Raw genomic sequence first — 21,043 nt, 5'->3', positions numbered from 1 at the left:
CCTCCTCCTCTTTTCACGCCCAGAGCTCATGGTCACCGCTCGCTTCAGGAATGAGACTTCAACAGCGGTACTGATTGTGATCAGTTTCGCACTAAATTATGATTAAGCGACGTGGTGGATGTTCTTTGTGGTCTTGATTGAAGTCGCTTGGAGGTAGGAGGAATAGATTGTAAAGGTAGAAGCACATACACACGGGTCTAGGACCGAGTTTATTCCTGACCGGTTTCGCTTAGAGCTTCTTCAGAGCTCCAGTCCGCTGAAGAAGCTCTAAGCGAAACCGGTCAGGAATAAACTCGGCCCTAGATTCGTGTCTTATTCTTCCATCTTCCTCAAACCTGTCACAATGTGTCAACAATATATACGTACATATACCAACGGGGCTTTACTCCCTTATAAGGAATGGGGCCAGCTTTACCCATCACACACCCATCTATCACCCAATTATCCCCCTGCCCCCCTTTTTCATTTTAGCTCCTTGTGGATGAAGGGCCACCCCTGTTTCCTACCCACTATCCGGGTCAGAAGCAATGCAGCAAGACACTGCACCTCCAAAGCAAATCGCAAAAGGTGAAGCTGGTTTACCCCCTCGGCCTCATTACTTGGCAACTCTCTCCTCTTCCATTCATAAGAAATAGAAAAGATAAATAGAAATCCCTTCAAGCCGCGTTAATTTGTCATTTATTAACAATCACTCTCGATTCAGACTTATCTCTTTCCTTCTCCCTTTCCTGCTCAACAGGCATTCTCCTTCTACCTCCTCTTTCATCCCATTCGTCCATCCCATTCTCGTCCTTACCCTTCAGTGTACTGCATACACCTCCATCATCCACGCTCTTTTTATTAGCCTTTCTTCATTCATTGTATACAAAGGATTACAAAGGCGGAGCATGCCGACAGGAGACCTTTTGGTCCATATCTAGGTCGGACGCGAAAAAAATCATAATATTAATAATAAATAAATAAATAAAAACTATAACAATGTAAATATCAAATAAAATACACAAATAAAAGCATAGGTATAGTTAAATAATAAACAAACAGGTAAATAGTAAATAATAATAAATTGACATATAAATAATAATATATGAGAATCAAACAGACAAATGATAACAAAACAAAAACAAATGATATGAAATAAATAATAATTAATCATTACAGCATCTTGCTTAGGTGTTTATCTAAATGCTTTTTAAAGCTTCGTGTTTCCACATGCTCAAACCACCAGTAATCTTTGATAAACCCTAAATGCTATCTCCCTCCCTGTTCTCCGCCTCACCTCCACGTTTCTCACCTATCCATCCTCGTAACCCCAACCATATTTCTTAAACACTCCATCTCAAACACATTTATGCTCCTCTTTTTTGCATGTCTTAAATTACAAGTTTCAGCCTCATACAGTGCCACAGGTACAATCACCCCTTTGTTACATTAGTGTACTTTGTGTTCATCCTAGGCTCGGTCCGAGGACTGAATGCCAGCCTATTGGTGCTGGACTTCCAGATGGAAGTAAGACGGGTCAACGAATATTTAAAATGGACAGGAGGGAGACGATTCTCTCTGCCGTCCCTCTTGTAGGACTACTACTAGTAGTTTACCGTCATTGATTCCACCTAGGACCATTCTGGATTGTATCCATATACATATCAAAACTATATATATCCTCTTCATACCTGATTTATGAGAGTGCATGGCTGTCACATCCACGCTCGGAGAAGACATTCTAATGTTAAAATCACACACACACACACACCTAGACCTCACTGATGCAATCGATATTTGTAGTGGACCCTGACTGTTCGTTCCTTGAGACATGACCATGGGAAATAAACGAATATTGTTATGCCAATGTCTAACTAAACTATTGAACATGATCCCTCCTATGTGATTGGGCGTGTATTCGCCACACCAAAAGCTAACCTGACGGTGTTTTTGGATATTCACACAAATACACACTTTACCAAGAACTGTTTTGACATCTTTGATTACCCTGTAGCCGCCTTTTATTATTATTATTATTATTATTATTATTATTATTATTATTATTATTATTATTATTATTATTATTATTATTATTATTATTATTATTATTATTATTATTATTATTATTATTATTACTATTATTATTACTATTATTATTATTATTAATTATAATTATTATCATTATTATTATTTTTATTATTATTATTATTATTATTATTATTATTATTATTATCATTTATTATTATTATTATTATTATCATTATTATTATTATTATCATCATCATCATCATCATCAAGTTAGATGGAACAGGCGGACTGGGAAAAACGCAAGGGCCACAGATGTCTCGTCCCCAATACATATGCATCACCGAAGAAAAACAAAGAAGCACAAATGGGGCAGTAAGAGAATTTTGAAAACATACAATCACAAAAGAGAACGAAAAAAGTAGATGTCTTAAAAGTGAGCAAATTTCAAGGAAAAGTGATCTAAGAAATATGTGTAACAATTAATAACTCCTAACTTTAGGTTTCTATGATAAGAAAGATGGAAATATGGGTGAAGTGCACACACACACACACACACACACACACACACACACACACACACACACACACACACATAGCAAATAATGAGCTCTGAGCTCACTGCCGTAGGGTGGTGTCTGGCTGTCTCGACAGAGACTGCAGCAGATCCGAGGTGAATACACACACACACACACACACACACACACACACACACACACACACACACACACAAACGCACAGGTTCCAACACCACAGACCCAGACAGAAAGAGACGGGCCCGGGATTAAATCGACCTGACATGGAAAGCAGGAAGAAGCATTTTCGGGATGACAGCCGTTTTCAATTTGAGATGATTGAAGGGCAAATACCTTTTAGCAATGGTAATCTCCATCTCTCAGGAGTCTCTTCTCAGCTGCACAAAACTTGTTTATAGTTAGCGCGCTGTCAGTCATACATGGTGTAATAAACATTGAGCACACACACACACACACACACACACACACACACACACACACACGCATGCACATACATACATTCCTCCATTCATTGATATTAGACCTTTTATTGCTACTGACCGCTTCTACATGTGCTTTTTTCTGTTGCCAGGCGACTTTGTATTCAGCCAAATCGAGGGAATCTTTTCCCTGCTTTCTTCCCTCCCCCTGCGGTCATTTCTGCAGCTTCCTCTTTCAGAAGCTACAAAAAAAAAACCGTTTCTTTTTCTGTATAGAACTCGTCAATTTATTGAGGTGTATGGACGTTCACAAGCACGCACACGCTCAGGCACACATGTGCACATATACACACACGTATCCGCACCCGTACACGCACATGCATCTTTTCTTTCACGTCAGAAACATTTTTATTTCGTTGTGGTTCTCAGAAGCTTCCTTCACCGTGCGGCCATCGAGTACCATCGTCAGTAGATCCCTGAACCTTCTTCCCTTGTTTGGATTTTTAAAGACACTTTTTCCAATTCCAAGGAGCTCCTTCAAGTATGGTCTTTTTAAACACCGTGTCCTTTGGAATCCCAGTAGCCCATTCCATCAAGTGGCTTCAAGGTGACACCTTTTCCCTTTTCCAGGAGCTTTCTTGGTTCTTGGAAGCTTCTTCTATGATTTGGCCTTTGTGTGCCAAATCTTGGGCTTCCCGGAAGCTCCCATGAATGTGCAGTCCTTTGTGGCATTTTCTTTTTCTTCTGGAGACTTTTTCTTAATGTGACTTGTGCCTCGGTTGTTAAATGCAGGAAAGAGATCTATTGACGTCGTCTGAGGTCATCTGAATCGCCAGAAGAGAAGCTAATCTATGGAAATTGATCTTGGCGATAAGCCGAGGAAGGAAGAGGGTAGAGCAAGGAGTGGGGAAGGATGGAGGGGAAAGAGGAGGGAATGGAAGGATGGAAAAGGACGAGTGAGGAATGGGGAAAAGTGGGGAACCGTTTCCCTATTTACATGTCACTTCCGCACTTTTTTAACTTCTTCACGCTCACCTTTTGCCATTTTCTTCCGAGAGCAACGAACTTCTTTTCTTATTTTCTTCCTCCCACTGTCCTTTTTTTCCCGTCCATATGAACTCCTCCTTGTCATGATCACATGCTACATATATTTTCTTGCACGCTTAGGCATTCTTTCTTCATGCATTTGGTCGTCTTATGAAGCAATCATTTCCCCTATATTTGATCTTTCTTTACGAAAAAAATACTCAAATTAATTTTACTACCGTGTATTAGTAGTAACTCTTTCCGTTTTCTACGGTTCTTCTTCTTTCCTTTGATTGGACTTCCTCCTCCTCCACTGCCAACTCCTCTTCTTCAACAGCAACTCATAAGCAACGCGTTTACTCTTCTCCTCCTCCTCCTCCAACGCTTCCCTTTAGTGCCGTTGTATGAAGAAATTCCTTAACCAATCAACCAGTCAGGTAGTCAGCCAGTAAGTCAACAACTTGGTAAGCCAGTAAATCAGTAAGTCAATGTATCAATGAGTCAGTAGGTCTTTAGGTCAGGAGGTCAGGAGGTTGGTCGGTCGATCGATCAGTCAGTCAGTCAGCCAGTCAGTCTTAGACCTCTACCTTTTTCACCCCCCCCCCTCTCTCTCTCTCTCTCTCTCTCTCTCTCTCTCTCTCTCTCTCTCTCCCCCTCTCTTTCAAGGAAAGAACTACTTAACATGGATCTTCGACGAGGACGTTGAATTCTATACAGAAACTAATTATTTAATAAGCAAGCATACAGCGATTATCTTAGGGGATTTCAACTGTCATGTAAACTGGGAGGCTAGAACAGGGGACGATGAAAGTAGAAGGCTTCTTCACTTTCCAGAGGAAGCCTTTCTTACCTAATGGTACAAGAGTCTACAAGGGAAGAAAATATACTAGATCTTGTGTTCCCCATTGAGGATAACCTAGTACACAATGTATCTGTGAATGAGGTACTAGGTGGAAGTGATCACAATGTCGTTCGATTTAAGTTACGTGTGCCTGAGAAGAACTGATCTTACTGGACCGAGAGGAGGAGTTGGTGAATTGGAAACTGATGTGGGTGTCAACGTTAAGGAGTCACGTGACTCACTCCGTGACCGCTTTATGGCACAACAGGCAAAGTTTGTAACAAATAAAGTAGTCAAAGAAAAACGTCGACAAACTAAATGGTTCACACCAGAAATAGGAAGAGCAATTAAAGACAGGAAATCTTCTTATCGCCGCTATAAGAAAAAACGTAGCGGTTTTGCCCATCAAGAATATATCCGCTTGATCGGGCGGGTTAAAAGAAGGATAGCAGAAACAGAAAAACATGGTGAAGAGCAGAGGGTGGCCGCATCTTGCAAGACTAACACCCAAAGAGTTCTTTAGATACGTTAACATCAGAAAAAAAAAAAACAGAAACAAAATTGGTCCTTTGGGTGACTGGTGGAACGCTTCAGAACACGGACCTTGACAAGGCTAATATTCTCAACCTACACCTCTCTTCAGTATTCACTGACGAAGTAGAGGGGGCAATCCCTAAACCAGTTCTGGTACACGAGGGAGAGCCCATGGAGGATACTCAGTGTACGAACATCGAAGTCTTAGCCAGACGAGACAAACTTAGCGCAAACAAGTCTCCCAGGCCAGATGGATTCCTGCCAAAGCTTCTGCGGGAGATTCGCGAGTAGGTGTCTTCCTACCAAGTAGAGATCTTCAAGGAGTCTCTGTGGACAGGAGAAGGGCCTAAGGACTGGCCGGAGGCAAGCGTGACTCCTATCTTTAAGAAAGGGGATCGGGCAAGTCTAAGGAACTACCGACCTATCAGCCGTACTTTCATAGTAGGGAAGATACTGGGAGGTGTCATTGTAGATAGAATAGTCAAGTTTCTGAAGGGAAACACCCTGTTATTAGACTCGCAGCATGGTTTTCGGAGTCACAGATCATGGTTAGCTAATCTGATAGAGTTCTTCCATGTCATGCTTCAAGAATATGACAGAAACAGGGCAATCGACATAATCTATTTCGACTTGCAGAAAGCCTTTGATAAGGTGCCTCATAAAAGCTTGATCTCGAAAGTTCAAGCTATGGGTATTAGAGGACAGTGTTAAATTGGATTGAACCGTAATTGAAAGATAGAGGACAGTGTGTAGGCAATAATTTAGTTGTTGGAATTGTGAGCCGTATAGCTAAGTTTGCGGATGACACAAAGTTAGAAGCAAATGTCGCAGCACCTGAAAGTGTAAATTTATTTAGTTCAGACTTAGAGAAAGTGGGAAAGTGGTCTGGGAAGTGGCTGATGTCATTTAACCTGGATAAATGCAAGATTATGTACATAAACCAGAGGACAGACTATTCTCTTCTGAGTCATGACAGCAAGTACAGAACTGGGAAGATATTTGGTTGTCTAGATTAGCAGCAACCTCAAGTCCTCAAATCAGTGTACTGAAGTAAAAAAAAAAAAAAAAAAAAAAAAAATATAGGTAACATCAGAAGATAGTTTCGTTACCTGAACCAAGAAATAGTCTTGACACTTTACAGTCCTCTAGTTTGTCCCCATCTAGAATACACCGTCCAACTCAGGTCACCGAACTTGATGATGGACGTGGAGAGGCTAGAACGAGTTCAGGCATGAGCAACGAAACTTATTCCCGCCATTAGACGCATGGCCTACCAGAGGCGTCTCAAGGCTTTGAAGCTCTTTTCTCTAGAAACCAGGAGATTGCAAGGACAGTTAATAGATGTTTTCAAAATACTTCAAGGATTTGATAACATAGGCAATCCACATCTCTTCAGCTTGAATGTGAATGCCACTCGCAATCACGGATGAAAGCTTAATCCCCCTCGTTACGCTTGTGGCAAAGTTGGTGACTTTTTTTACCAATGAAACCTGCAATACTTGTAATAGACTGCCAAAGGACGTGGTAAACAGTTCCTCATTTGAGCAGTTCAAAAGTCGGTTAGACAAGGGGCTGCACGCATTAGTGTAAGTATTTGTGTGAATCCCTGGTAATCTTTTAACGCCACCTTCTCGGTATGGGTTGCAAAAATATTTGAGGTGCTGAGATTCCTTGTAACGCCTTGTAACTCCCTCCCTCCCTCTCTCTATCTCTCTCTCTCTTCCCCCCTCTCTCTCTCTCCCTTTCTCTCTCTTTCTCTCTCTCTCCATCTCCCTCTTTCTCTCTCTCTCTCTCTCCATCTCTCTCTCTCTCTTTCTGTCTCCATCTCTCTCTCTCTCTCACTCTCTGCTGCCTTCCTCTCTCTCCTTCTCTCTTCACTTCTTTCTGCCTCTCTCACTCAGCCTTTTCCAGCTCTCTTCCTTCCTTCTTTCCTTTCTTCACTCATACTTTATTCACAGTTACATCGTTTCTGGTTCCTACCAGAAACCTCCACTCCTATCCACCTGCCTTTCACCTCTCCATCATCTCCTCCATTTCTCCTTCTCCCTTTCATCTCCCCTCCTCCTATTCGTCTCCCCTCCTCTCCTCCGCCTTCCTTGCCTCGCCTCCTCCCCTCCACTTTTCCTCTCCTCCTTCCTCCACATTCTTTTAATCCTCCCCAGTTCCCTTTCCTTCCTTCAATCTCCTTTGCATCATCCACTTCTTTCTTTCCTTCTATTCTCTGCTCCCTTCCGCCCCTATCCTGTCCTCTGTCTCTTTTATCCAGCCTCCCCATCTCTCTTTGGTCTTCCCCTCTTATTCCCCTTTCTCTCCAATGCTTCCCCTCTCTTATCCCTTTTCTCCCGTCTCCCATTACATCTACCCCCTTTCCCCTCTCTTCCTACCCTTTCTCTTTTCTTCCCTCTATTTTCTCTTCTCTCCCATCCATTACCTTATGCCATCCCTCTCCTATCCTCCACTCCCTTCCTGTACTCCACTTTCCATCCATTCCTCTTCTCTACCCATTCCTTCTACCATCCCTCTCCTACCCTCCACTCCCTTCCTGTACTCCACTTTCCATCCATTCCTCTTCTCTACCCATCCCTTCTACCATCCCTCTCCTATCCTCCACTCCCTTCCTGTACTCCACTTTTCCTTACTTCCACTTTCTACCCATCACCTCTGCCTTCTTGTTCCTATCCTCCACTCCCTTCCTGTACTCCACTTTCCATCTTTTCCTCTTCCCTACCCATCCCTTCTGCCTCCTTGTTCCTATTCTCCACTCCCTTCCTGTACTCCATTTTTCCTTCCTTCCTTCCTCTTCCCTACCCAACACCTCCGACCCCTCTTCTATCCTCCACTCCATCTCTCCTCTCCTCTTTCACATCACTTATCCTCTTCTTCTTTTTCCTTAATTCCTTCACGTCCCATTCTCCTTCTCTTTTCTCCCCCTGCCCTCCCTTTCAATCTGCCTCTTCTCTCCTCTCCTGTCCTCCTCCTCCTCCTCCTCCTCTTATTGTCTCTCCTTCCCCCTCCTCTTCGGCACCTCTACTAAACAATTCCTTCCTTCTTCTCCTTCATCCTCCTCCATCCTGTCCTCCTTCTTCCTATTCCTCCTCTCTTTCCCTCCACTTTCATCTCCACGTGCTCAGCAGCCTCCTTTTGTGTAATGTGATGACCACCATGGCCTCTGAGCAGCTATTCTTTTCCTCCTCCTCCTCCTCTTCCTCCTCCTCCTCCTCCATCAGGTCGGACCCTCGTCCTGACTCCTTTTCTCTTTACTTTCTCTTTCCTCCTCTCTCCACTTCTTTGAAGTGGTCTCCGACCTAGATATGGACCAAAAGGTCTCCTGTCGGCATGCTCCCGCCTTTGTAATCCTTTGTTTTTGTAATCCTTTTCTTATTCCTGTTTCTCCGTACCTTTGAATTTCTTCCTCCATCATCACGTAAATCTTCGCGGTTCCTTTATCCTTCCGTTTCTCATTTTTTTTGGTTACATCGTCCACTTCTTCCTCTTCCTCTTCTCTTTCCTTACCATCATTTCCCTTTTACCCGTTCTTCATTTCTCCCGGTCATCATCGCCTTCTCATTCATTTCTCCATCTTTGTGTCTCTTTGCCCTCTCGTTTCTCTCTTTTATTTCTCCATTTCCTGATTTCTTTTCGTATCAATTTTATTCCCTTTTTCCTCCCTCCATTATTTACAACCCTTCTACTATATTCTCTTGACTTTTTTCTCTATCTATCTCATTGCTCTATTTCCTTCCCCTCATTCCTGTTTTTCTATTCGCATTTGTTTCTTATCCTTATTTTATTCTAGTTTTCTTCATTCCCCCTTTCGTCCATCTTTTTATTTGTTCCTCCATTCATCTCTCTTCTCGTTTTTATTTCTCTCGTCCTCTCCCTCCATCAATTCTCCTCTACTTTCCTCCACTGTCATCTCTTTATTCCACCCGTCCTTTTCTCGTTCATCATATTCCATCTTCATCATCATCATCATCATCATCATCATCATCATCATCACCATCACCATCTTTCTTTCCTCCTGTCCAGTTATTACCCTCTCGGCCACGTGGAAGACATTTCGCCGTAGCAGCGGCGGCGGCGGCGGTGGAGAAGAGAGAGGAGGCGGTTGCGGCGGAGTGTTGGAATGGGCGATGCGGCTCCCGACAGATCCTTCCGAGGGCTCTTGGCAGCGCATCCATTCTTGCAAAATGACCGTTGACCTTCCGGACTCTGAGAGCGTATGACGGCAAAGGTTTCCTCTGCCGAACCTCTCTCCCTCCTCTCTTTCTCTATCTCTATTTCACACACATACGTACACGCATACATGCATGCATAGATAAATCCATACATACATGCATACATGCATAAATATATCATACTTGTACATACAGTGCATACATGCATACATAACACTCATTCATATGTACGTATAACAAATATTTGAACCATGAGAGGCGTGGCCTGCCCAGTTACTCCCCAAAACGAGAAAGAGATGAAACTGGGAGTGTGGGACTTCATTCCTCCCCTCTCCTCCTGTGGGAGTGGGTCCCTCAGAGGACAGGGGAGGCTTGGACGTAAAAGAGAGGGTCAGTTTCTTGTGTCCCCAGCCAGCAGGAGGTGGGTAGGAAGATAGGGAGGAGGATGGGAAAGAGGATGGGGAGGAGGATGGGGAGGGGCAGGAAGAGTAGAAGGAGGAGGAAGAGGGGGAGGAAGAGGACGAAGAGGAGAAATGAGAAGAGAAAAGAGAAGAGTGGGTGGAGGAGGAATAGGAGGAGTAGGAGGAGGAGCAGGAAGAAGAAGAGGAGGAGAAATGAGAGGACAAATGGGAGAAGTAGGAGGAGGAAGAGGAGGAGTAGGAGGATGGTTGAAGAAGAGGAGTACGAGAATGTTTGAAGAAGAGGAGGAGGAAGAGGAAGAGGAGGAGGAATGAGAGAGGAAAAGAGGAGGAGTGGGAGGAAGAGGAGTACGAGGAGTAAAGGATATATGAGAGGAGGAGTGGAAGGAGGAGTAGGAGGCGTAATGAGGAGGATGGGGAGGAGGAGTAGGAGGAGTAGTAGTAGGAGGAGGAGGATGGGGAGGAAGAGGAAGGGCAGGAAGAGTAAAAGGTGTAGTAGTAGGAGGAGGAAGAGGAGGAGGAAGAGGAAGAAGAGGAGAAATTAGAGGAGAAAAGGGAGGAGTGGAAGGATGAGGAGTAGGGGAGTAAGAGGAGGATGGGGAGGAGGAATAGGAGGAGTAGTAGGAGGAGGAAGAGGAGGAGGAAGAGGAGGAGGAAAAGGAAGAAGAGGGGAAATGAAAGGATAAATGAGAGGAGAAAAGAGAGGAGGAGTGGAAGGAGGAGTAGGAGGCGTAATGAGGAGGATGGGGAGGAGGAGTAGGAGGAGGTGCAGGAAGACGAAAAAGAGGAGAAATGGGAGAAGTAGGAGTAGGAGGAGGAGGAAGAAGAGGAGGACTAGGAGGAGGAGGAAGAGGAAGAAAAGGACAAATAAGAGGAGAAAAGAGAGGAACGGGAGAAGTTAGAGGATGAGGATGGGGGGAGTAGGAGGAGGAAGAGGAAGAGGAAGAAGAGTAAAAGTGAGAGGAGAAAAGGGAGAAGTAGGAGGAGGAGGAAGAGGAAGGGTAGGAGGAGGAGGATGGTTGAGGAGGAATATGAGAAAGAGGATGGGGAGGAAGAGGAGCAGGAGGAGGAGGAGGAGGAGGAGGAAGAGGAGGAAGATGAGCAGAAAAGGGAGGAGTGGGAGGAGGAGGAGTAGGATGAGGATGAGTAGTATGAGGAGGAGGAACAGGAGGAGGAGGAGGAGGAGGAGGAGTAGAAGGAGGAGGAAGAGGAGGAGGAACAAGAGAAAGAGTAAGAGAAGGAGGATGGGGGAGGAGGAGGAGTAGGGGGAAGATGGGGAGGAGGAAGGTTATGATGATAAGGAACACAAACAAAGGAATACAAAGGAAGAACAAACAACGGCAGGCCTACTTGCCCTTGCTTAAGGCTGTTTGTGTTAACTATACTAATCTACAGTGAAGAAACAGGACAGCAAGAATATTTATAGTAAAGAAGAAGAAATAAAGACTACTACTACAGGTACCACTATCCTATCCAATTAGATGCCGGGCCGTCAATTTTTTTTATTGCGAAGGATAATATTTTATTTGCGGATTAGAGTCCAAATATTTATCTAAAGGATTTTTAAATGCTGTCATTGTGTTACTTTCAACGACGGCGGAAGGTACCGAATTCCATACATGAACAACCCGGTTAAAGAAAAGGTGCTTACTTTCCTTCGAAGAAAATCTTTTGCTAACCACTAGAAGGAAAAGGAGGAGTAGGAGGAGTAGGAAGAGGAGGAGGAGGAGGAGGAGAAGGAGGAAGTGGAGGAGGAGAAGGAAGAGGAGGAGGAAGAGGAGAAGGAAGAGGAGGAGGGGGAGAAGGAGAAGGAAGAGGAGGAGGAGGAGGAGGAGGAAGAGGAGGAGGAGGAGGAGGAGGATATGAAGAGGAGGAGGAGGAGGAGGAGGAGAAGGAAGAGGAGGAGGAGGAGGAGGAGAAGGAAGAGGAGGAGGAGGAGGAGGAGGAAAAGGAAGAGGAGGAGGAGGAGGAGGAGGGGAGGAGGAGGAGGAGGAGGAGGAGGAGGGGATCAGTGAGTGGAGGGACGGATACTCGAAGTTGCTGAATACTTTTTATAGACGAATGTATTGATCAGATAGAAAGGTAGGCCGCTTGGAGATGATGATTGCTCTCGGAGTCCACTTCGTTAGCCCGAAGGGGAAAAAATAGGGTAGAATACGTAATCAGGTCAGCCATTCCCCTCATATCCTGAATGAGGAATAATTTCCTTGCCACTTATAGAGCCTTCCGCTGTGGCCCAGGGCTGAGAGGAGGCTTAACGAGTTTATGCTCACTGATACTGACGGTATAAACACTTATGCAGCGAGATTATCCACATAAGGGTATGTGCTTGTGCTTACTTGTGAGTGCGACTGTGTGAGAATGTGTGTGTGTGAGTGCGTGCGTGTGTGTGAGTGTGTGTGTGTGTGTATGTGTGTGTGTGTGTGTGTGAATCACCTTGGTCTTTGGATCACGTATTGGACTCGTGATCGACAGCTATTTCCCTCCCGGAAGAGAGCTCAGAGCTCGTATGACCGATTTATGGGTAATGCTGTGACCTTACACGCACACACACAACCAACTCCCCGCCCACGAGAGTTGGAGTAACGACTCGAAGCGCAGCGATACTGAAATTATTTCAGCCCTGGGCAGAATTTGAACCCGGGCCGCCGTCGCGACAGTCGGGGACTCTATCAACCGCGCCACCGAGTGTATGTATTTACCTAGTTGTATTTACCTAGTTGTATTTTACGGGAAGGGGAGCTATGCTCGTAGGGTACCGTCTTCATATCTCATTTTATCTAAACTATTTTTAAATTCATGTATTGTTTTTGCACACACCACTTTCTCATCTAACTTGTTCCAACTGTCTATTACTCTGTGAGGAAAGCTGTTCTTTTTCAAATCTCTTCTATAGCTGTCTTTTTTTTATTTTCTTTCCGTGTCCTCTTGTATTTCTGTCATCCCATTTTATCAGATTCTCTCTATCAGTAATTTCTATGCCTTTCATGATTCTGTAAATAGCTATCAAATCTCCTCTCTCTCTTCTTTGCTCTAGTGTCTGTAGTTCAAGTATTTCTAGTCTCTCTTCATATGATAGTTTTGAGAGTGTTGGTGCCAATTTTGTAATTGCTCTTTGTATTCTTTCAAGTTTTTTTTATACATTTTTTTGTACTTGGTGACCATATCGTTGCTGCATATTCCAATCTTGGTCTTATCAGGGTGATTAGGATTTTCTTCACCATTTCTTCATCCAGGTATGTAAATGCAACTTTGATTGTTCTTATTAAATTATAAGTTTCTCCAAAAATCTTATTTATATGTTTCTCAGGTGACATATTATTCATAACAATGACTCCCAGGTCCTTCTCATTTTCTACTTTTTTTATTCCTTCTTCTCCCAATTTATATGCTCCTGTTATTCTGTTTTTGCTTTTTACAAATTCCATTATACTACACTTTTTTGTATTGAACTCCATCTCCCACTTCCTACTCCATTCCTGTACTTTATTTAGATTTCTCTGTAGTGATTCACAATCTTCTTCAGTTTTCACTCTTTTCAGTAGTTTTGCATCATCTGCAAAGAAGCTCATATAGCTTTCAATTCCTTCATCCATATCATTAATATATATAGCAAACATTATTGGGGCCAGAACTGTTCCCTGCGGAACACCGCTTATTACTTCATCCCATTTTGAGTGCTGGTCTCTTATCACTACTCTCATTTTTCTTTCTTGCAAAAAGTCTTTCATCCAATTTAGTAGTTTGCCCTGTAGTCCTCCTTCAGTTTCTAATTTCTTAAGCAACTTCTTATGTGGTACTTTGTCAAAAGCTTTCTTTAGGTCTAGAAATGCACAGTCCGCCCATCCATCTCTTTCTTGTATTATATCTATTAGCCTTGAATAGAAACATATTAAATTGGTGACGCATGATCGTCCTTGTCTGAATCCAAATTGCCTTGGATTTAACACTTTGTTTTTTTTCTAAATATTTTACCCATCTACTTTTGATAATTCTTTCACAAATCTTTGCTATTGTACTTGTTAGAGAGACTGGTCTATAGTTGGTAGGTTCTTCTTTATTTCCTCCTTTATATATAGGTACTATATTTGCTTTTTTCCAATCTTCTGGAACTTTTCCTTCTTTCAAGGAACTGTTTAGTATGCTATGTATTTTGTCTGCCAGTTCATTCCTGCATTCTTTCAGTATCCAGTTTGCTATTTCATCTGGTCCATGCGATTTTCTGACATCAAGATTACTCAAGTGTGTCAATATTTCATTCTTTGTTACTTCTATTTCTTCAATAGGGGGGACTTTCTCTTTCCATTCGTTCTCTTCAGGTTGTATGTTCTCCCTTGTAAACACTGATTTAAAATGTTTGTTCATAATTTCCGCCATTTCCATTTCCTCAGTGTATTCAACTCCCTCTTGTCTTAATTTCTCCAAGTCTTGTTTGTTTTTCAGTTTATTGTTTACAAATCTGTAGAATAGTTTTGGTTGGTCTTTACACTTTTCTATGACATCTTTTTCATATTTTCTCTTTTCCTCTCTGCACGTTTGTACATATTCATTTCTATAACAGGTATATATTTTCCATTTTTCAGGTCTTCTGTCTTTTTTCCATCTGGTCCAGGCTTTGTCTCTTTTGTCTTTTAACTCCCTACAACTTTTGTTGTACCAGCATTTTACATATTTTTTTTCTTGTTTTTGTCTTGGGACATACTTTTCCACTCCTTTTTTGTAATTTTTTGGTCAAAATATTCCATTTCTCTTCTACTGTTGTTTCTTCTTTGTATATTTCTTCCCAGTTTTCCTTTTTAAAGAATTCTCTTATTTTATCAAAGTTTGTTTTTTCATACATCATTCTTCCTTTTCTATATTGTTCATTTCTTTTCATATATTTTTCTTCATTAAGTTCCAGTTCAATCAATATGTGGTCACTTTTACTTATTGGTGTTTTATATTCAATTTTGTCCACTATTCTAGGTTCAGATGTAATTATTAGGTCTAGTCTCGATGGCTCTTCTTCATTTCTATACCTAGTGTTCTCCTGTATCCATTGTGTCATTGTATGGTCAGTAACCATCTCAAGTAGAGCGTTTCCCCATGAGCCGTCTCCACCCTTTACTGTCATTTCTTCCCAGCAGATTTCTTTGCAATTAAAGTCGCCCATCATAACTATTCTTCCTCCCTCTTCCATTATCTTGTTTAATGCTATCTTTGTGTCCTCTAACATACTTTTATGTTCACTCTTTTCCCATGAGGCTGTTTTCGGGGGCACATAATTTATCACAAACTTTCTGCTCTTCTTATCTCTGTCTTCTACTTCCATCATTATCATCTCTACTGTATTCTTTCCATATGTGACACACTTCACGTTTATATCCTTCTTAGTCAGGAACATAACTCCACCCCTTTCCTTTTTCACTCTGTTTCTAATCCAATAATTATATGCATCATGTCCTACACTGTTGGGTGGTAGTGGACCTTTTAATTTTGTTTCTACAATTCCCATTATGTCTGGTTCTTTTTCCTTCAAATATAATCATTCAGCTCATTCAATCCTGTTATTAATCCATCTATATTTGTGTAAGACACTCTTAGTTTTCTGCCACTTCCATTGTGTTCTCTGTTTCCCTTTTGTTTTTCTCTTGTATGTCGACTTTCTTTAGTTTCATATTCACTACTCTCCAATAGAATCTCTCTTTTTCTGACTCCGTTCTTTTCTCGTTTTTTTCCTTAGCTTCAAGTCTTTTCTGTTTTTCTTCCTCTCTTTCCTCTTTATTCATTTCCCTTTTTATCCATACCTTTTTATATTGTTCACTTGTTGCTAGTTTCCCTGTTTTGGATAAGATATTCTCTGCCGTCGTTTGTGACTTGAATTTAATCTTAATTGGTCTGGTCTTATCTGTGCTATACTTTCCAAGTCTAAATTTCTCTTCGATTTGCTTCATAATTTCTGGTTCATCTTCCTGAACTGATTCTAGTAATTGGCTTACTTTTTCATTTTCCTCTTTGATTCTTGTGGTTCTATCTGGGTTGTGTTTTTCTTCCATTCCTAATATAATTATACATTTCTTCTTGTCTGCTAAATCTCTTACTATATTCTCCTTCTGTCTCATCACTTTAATAACCGAGTCTTCAGTATGTTCTTTCAATTGTTGTTTGACTATGTCAGTGAATGAAACTTTATTGTCTTCTTGGGTTGCTTTCCAATTCTTAGCTTCTTTAGTTATGGCCTCTCTGTTTTCTTTACTATTCCTCTTCAATTCCTCATTCTCCACCTTTACTTCTCTTAACTGTCTTTTTAGGTCTTCTATTTCATCAGTTAAGTTTTTGTTCGCCTTCTCTAGTTCTTCCAATTTTTCAAACCTCTCGGCGATTTTTGTCATCTTGCCAAACCTAACTTCCCAGTTGTCAGACATTTGTTGAAGTTTTTCCTCCAGTTTTGTCAGTCGGGGGAGGTTGGTATCCGCCGCCCTTTCATTAAATCCTTTGAAATTATCATCCTCACCTTCCATTGTACTGCTCTTATCTATGTTTCTGATCTTTACATTTTTATTAGACATTTCGTCGTCACTCAGTTGGTCGGGGGGCCGTTTTTTGATGTTTACATTTCGTCTGTCTGCCTGGGCCAAGTCTTCTCCTTCCTCATTTCCTTCCATTTCCCTCAGCAATCCCTCCCCTTCTCCTCTTTCCCTACTTTCCCACTACCCCACGAGCAATTTCCCCCCACCCTGCAAATACAATAGGTACTTCCTTTGCTTTGGAATCCTCTATTTTTCACTTTTTCTTCAGAACGTCTTCTACGCCGTCCGTTCACTGAAGTGTGTGTGTGTGTGTGTGTGTGTGTGTGTGTGTGTGTGTGCGAGCGTTTCTCTCTCTCTCTTTCTCTCTTTTGTCAGGTTGTATATGTGATTGACAATATACGGGATCAGAACAGATCACTTCGAAAATTACGAGTAGTTTGTTTATAGCAGGGCAAGTAATAAAATCTACTGACTAAGGTCCTTCGCAAATACTAAAGTTGATAGGATATTTAACAAGAGACGAATCATATATTTTCCTTCTAAAATACATTAGCAATGGAAAATGATGGAAGCATTTTCGAAATCTATTTTGTGACTTAAATTACTAGTATAATGAAATTCCATGGAGGCCGACTGTCCCCGGGAAGGACGAAGAAAGACAGGAGGCCAGCGTTTAATGACATTTACGACCACGATGATACCGAAGGAGATCGAAGACCTTCAAAGTGTCTCTTCCTTCAGAGGATGACTTACCCGAAGTTTTGTTGGTGATGTACGGACAGGATCGACACGAAGACCTCATTTCGTCTCGGCTCCATCGGTGCGAAGCTGTCGCTCCGCTATATCGAACTCGGCCGCACTTCTTGAAGATACTCAAAAGATCCTCCTGTAGGGGAGGAAGAGAGCAAGAACTAGAAAGCGTGGGTTTTGAACTTCTCTGGAAAGAAATTGAATCTGGCGGAGGGAACCTGAAGATAAGAGACGATAAATTTATTAAAAAAAAAAAATGTTAGAAAAAGAACCAAAATACAAGTTGTGAAGCATTCACTGAAACATCTATGTTTTATTTGCGAGTTTGCCTGATGCATGTATGCATGCATGTATTAATCTGCTGACATGTATTGTGTATATGTAAGTACATACACGAGTGATTCACTATAGTCTTTGGATCACGTGTCGGACTCGTGATCAGCAGGTATTAGCCACCATAATGAGAGCTAAAGGCTCATATATGGCTCAATCTATGGGTACGGCTGTGACTTTCAGCAGACATATGCACACACCAAACTCCTTGTTCAACTCTATGATGCTTTTCATCCCTGGACAGGAACCGAACTCAAGACCACTTGGTTAACAGGTAAACTGGGTACCAGTACATAAGCAAGCTGGCGAGTAAGGTTATATGATCGTGTATATAAACGCATGAACAGCTGTCCAAAAATGTGGTTGAATATCGTAGCACAATTTTTTTTCTTGAACACACTTATTGTCGATATTTTCTTTGATTACATTATACACAGGAAGCTCGCTGGCTAAGCGGGTTAGGGTGCCGTTACTTGCAACGAAGGTCGAGGGGATGGCGGTTCGAATCCTGCCACCGGTGAAGCTGAACCAAGGGCATGGTTTATTAAATTCCACGCTACAAAGTCCTCTGTGAGGGGCACCGTCCTAGCCTTCCGATAGGGGGGGGGGTTGTGACGTTAAACCATATCATCATTACATTATACACACTCGGTACAGAATTCGTTCAAGACGGTGACGGACATCAATTGAATAAGATTGCCGCCTCCTCCTTCTGTCCCTCGGCCAAGCGTTAACGTGTTGAAGGTGGTTCAATGTATAAAAGGAGCTTGGCAGTCGTCTACCCACTTCTCTTCGATAACAAACTTATTCATGCCAAAGCCAGACAATTCTACTGTTTTTAGGAAACGCCCACCCCTCTCTCTCTCTCTCTCTCTCTTTCTCTCTCTCTCTCTTTCTCTCTCTCTCTCTTCCTCTCTCTCGTTCTCTCTCTCTTCCTCTCTCTTTCAATAACTAGTTTCTCTATCCTAAGAAAATATCGCACCAAGGACATGGTAAAGGAGGGATTTAAAAGGCGCAGAAGAATGGAGATCATGTGGAATATAAAATTAATCAGCATTCTTTTAATGAGTGGATGTTAATCTTCAGTCCTAAAAAGAATGTTAAGCCACTGTGACCGAGAGTCACGTCACAAACTCCATAGCTTAAAAGTTACGCTGTCAATATCCTATACGTGATAGAAAAGAGGAAAAGAAAATGAACGACACACACACACACACACACACACACACACACACACACACACACACACACACACACACACACACACACACACACACACACACACACACACACACATACACACACACACACACTAGGTGGCGCGGTTGGTAGAGTCCCCGTCTATCAATCCGGCGGGGACTTGGGAGTGGGAGTTGGGTGTGTATGTGCGTGTAAGGTCACAGCAGTACCCATTGATCGGTCATACGAGCTCTGAGCTCTCTCTCGGGAGGGAAATAGCTGTCGATCACGAGTCCAACACGTGATCCAAAGACCAAGGTGAAAAGGTGTACACACACACACACACACACACACACACACACACACACACACACACACACACGCACGCACACACACACACAGACACACACAAATATATATACATATATATATGTGTGTGTGTGTGTGTGTGTGTGTGTGTGTGTGTGTGTGTGTGTGTGCGTGTAAGTATGTATGTACATATATATACATATATATATATATACATATATAGTGTGTGTGTGTATACATACATACATACATACATATATATATATATATATATATATATATATATATATATATATATACATATATATGATGTAAGCGGAATAGGAAACACAGGAGTCCTTTGAAAAAGCATACCTGCGAAACTAGTCAGGAATAAACTCAAGACCAAGACTCCTGTGTTTCCTATTCCGCTTACATCAACCTGTCAGAATGTCTCAACAATATATATATGTATATATATATGTATATATATGTATATATATGTATATGTATATATATATATGTATATAAACAAATGAAACCACGGACAGCATGATGAATATCAAAGATAAACGAATGAGAAAAAGTTTCAGATTCGCATTCAGGCATTCTGTGATCACCTGAAATCCCATCCGCCGTGACCTCATTCATTTTCGAAAAAAAAAAAAAATACGAATATGAAACACGTCACTTCTTTGGCATGCTCATGAACAGCTCATATTTTTGGATCACACAGCAAAAAAGTATCATTTGCGATACATAATTGAACATTCATTAATATATAATCATGCAATTGATTTTCATAACTTCGACAAAGCCTCATTAGGACTGCCGAGAAAAAGGTCATAAATAAAGTTATCTATATGATATGATTATGATAATTCGATTTTTAGTCGGTTTATGGCAATAATCAAAGTATCAGTTTTCGTTCTCCATGAAGAGGTAATTAAAAGTGAACGAAGCTTAGTGAAACAGTTCGTCGGAGTCAGAACAAAAACTAAGGAGAAGGTTCGAGTCCTTCTTCCACGGGAGATTAACACAAGGTGCGTTAAGTCGCCTGAACATAAGAACAATGTGAAAAAGTACATCGTGAAGAGTTATATTTCATGCGAGATATAGATACTCCCATGACTACACAAATCCAAATCCGTCTGAAACATTTAGAAAATGCCTTTGACATGATGCTATACTTTATTTCACACGTATCGACTTTTCGCCGTGCGCCGTCCACGACACGACGTCGTGTGTGTCTACCGATACTTGCACGCGTCACGACCACGGCCAAGTATGAAAGCATCCATGGACACCCATAGTTACTTGAGAGCACGACGTCGTGTCGTGGTTAGCGCACGGCGAAAAGTCGATACGTATGAAACGAGACTTACGGATCTTGATTTAGCGAAAACACAATAATTTCATTCCTCTGAAGGACAGATTCAGGAACAAAGAAAGATTCAGTTCATCAGGACAACTTCAGACGGGTCTACGCTTTGCAGCCGAATCAATTCAGTTGTGGGCAGGAAGAGGAATGCACACAGACTTTATTCTGGCTTTATGTGTGAATAATTTTCTTCATTTTAAGGTCAGAGTTAGGGCGCAAAGGCTTCGAGGTTATTTGTCGTGGCCCTTTCAAGACTGGTTCCTACAAATATAAACAGTTTTCTCAGTTGCTCAATTGTCATTCTCTAATATTCGTAAATCTCCACTATCCGGAGATCTCTATATCTTGCGACTTTTTTGTAATCATCTGGTGTTAGGTAGAACCAATATATAAAGTATACTACTGTACGACATGCAGGGTTTGAAATATTGTAGAAAAATAGGGGTTAAGCCTTTACACGGGGCAAGTTGAGAGGCAAGTCAAGCGTGCAAGTTACTTGCTACAAGTTGCTTGCCGTGCGTAAAACATCTGTTTGACAGAAAATTGGGCAGGTTCTCCAATTTTTTGTCAAGCAGATGTAACTTGTAGCAAGTAACCTGCACACTTGACTTACCTCTCAACTTGCCCCATGTCAATGAGGCTTTAA

At 41.9% G+C, this 21,043-nt stretch overlaps 1 protein-coding gene across 1 annotated transcript in view; it reads right to left on the bottom strand.

Moving 5' to 3' along the window:
* LOC143040956 (substance-P receptor-like) overlaps positions 1-21,043 on the bottom strand; it is a 382,403-nt gene that overhangs the window by 54,763 nt on the left and 306,597 nt on the right. Inside the window, exon 10 of the mRNA XM_076212389.1 lies at positions 17,220-17,352. Coding sequence (XP_076068504.1) covers positions 17,220-17,352 — 133 coding nt within the window. The remainder of the gene's footprint in view (positions 1-17,219; positions 17,353-21,043) is intronic.

Source organism: Oratosquilla oratoria, chromosome 30 (genome assembly GCF_046742065.1).
Source record: "Oratosquilla oratoria isolate Oo_2021 chromosome 30, ASM4674206v1, whole genome shotgun sequence".
NCBI lineage: Eukaryota > Metazoa > Arthropoda > Malacostraca > Stomatopoda > Squillidae > Oratosquilla > Oratosquilla oratoria.
This window is presented reverse-complemented; position numbering and strand designations above follow the sequence as displayed.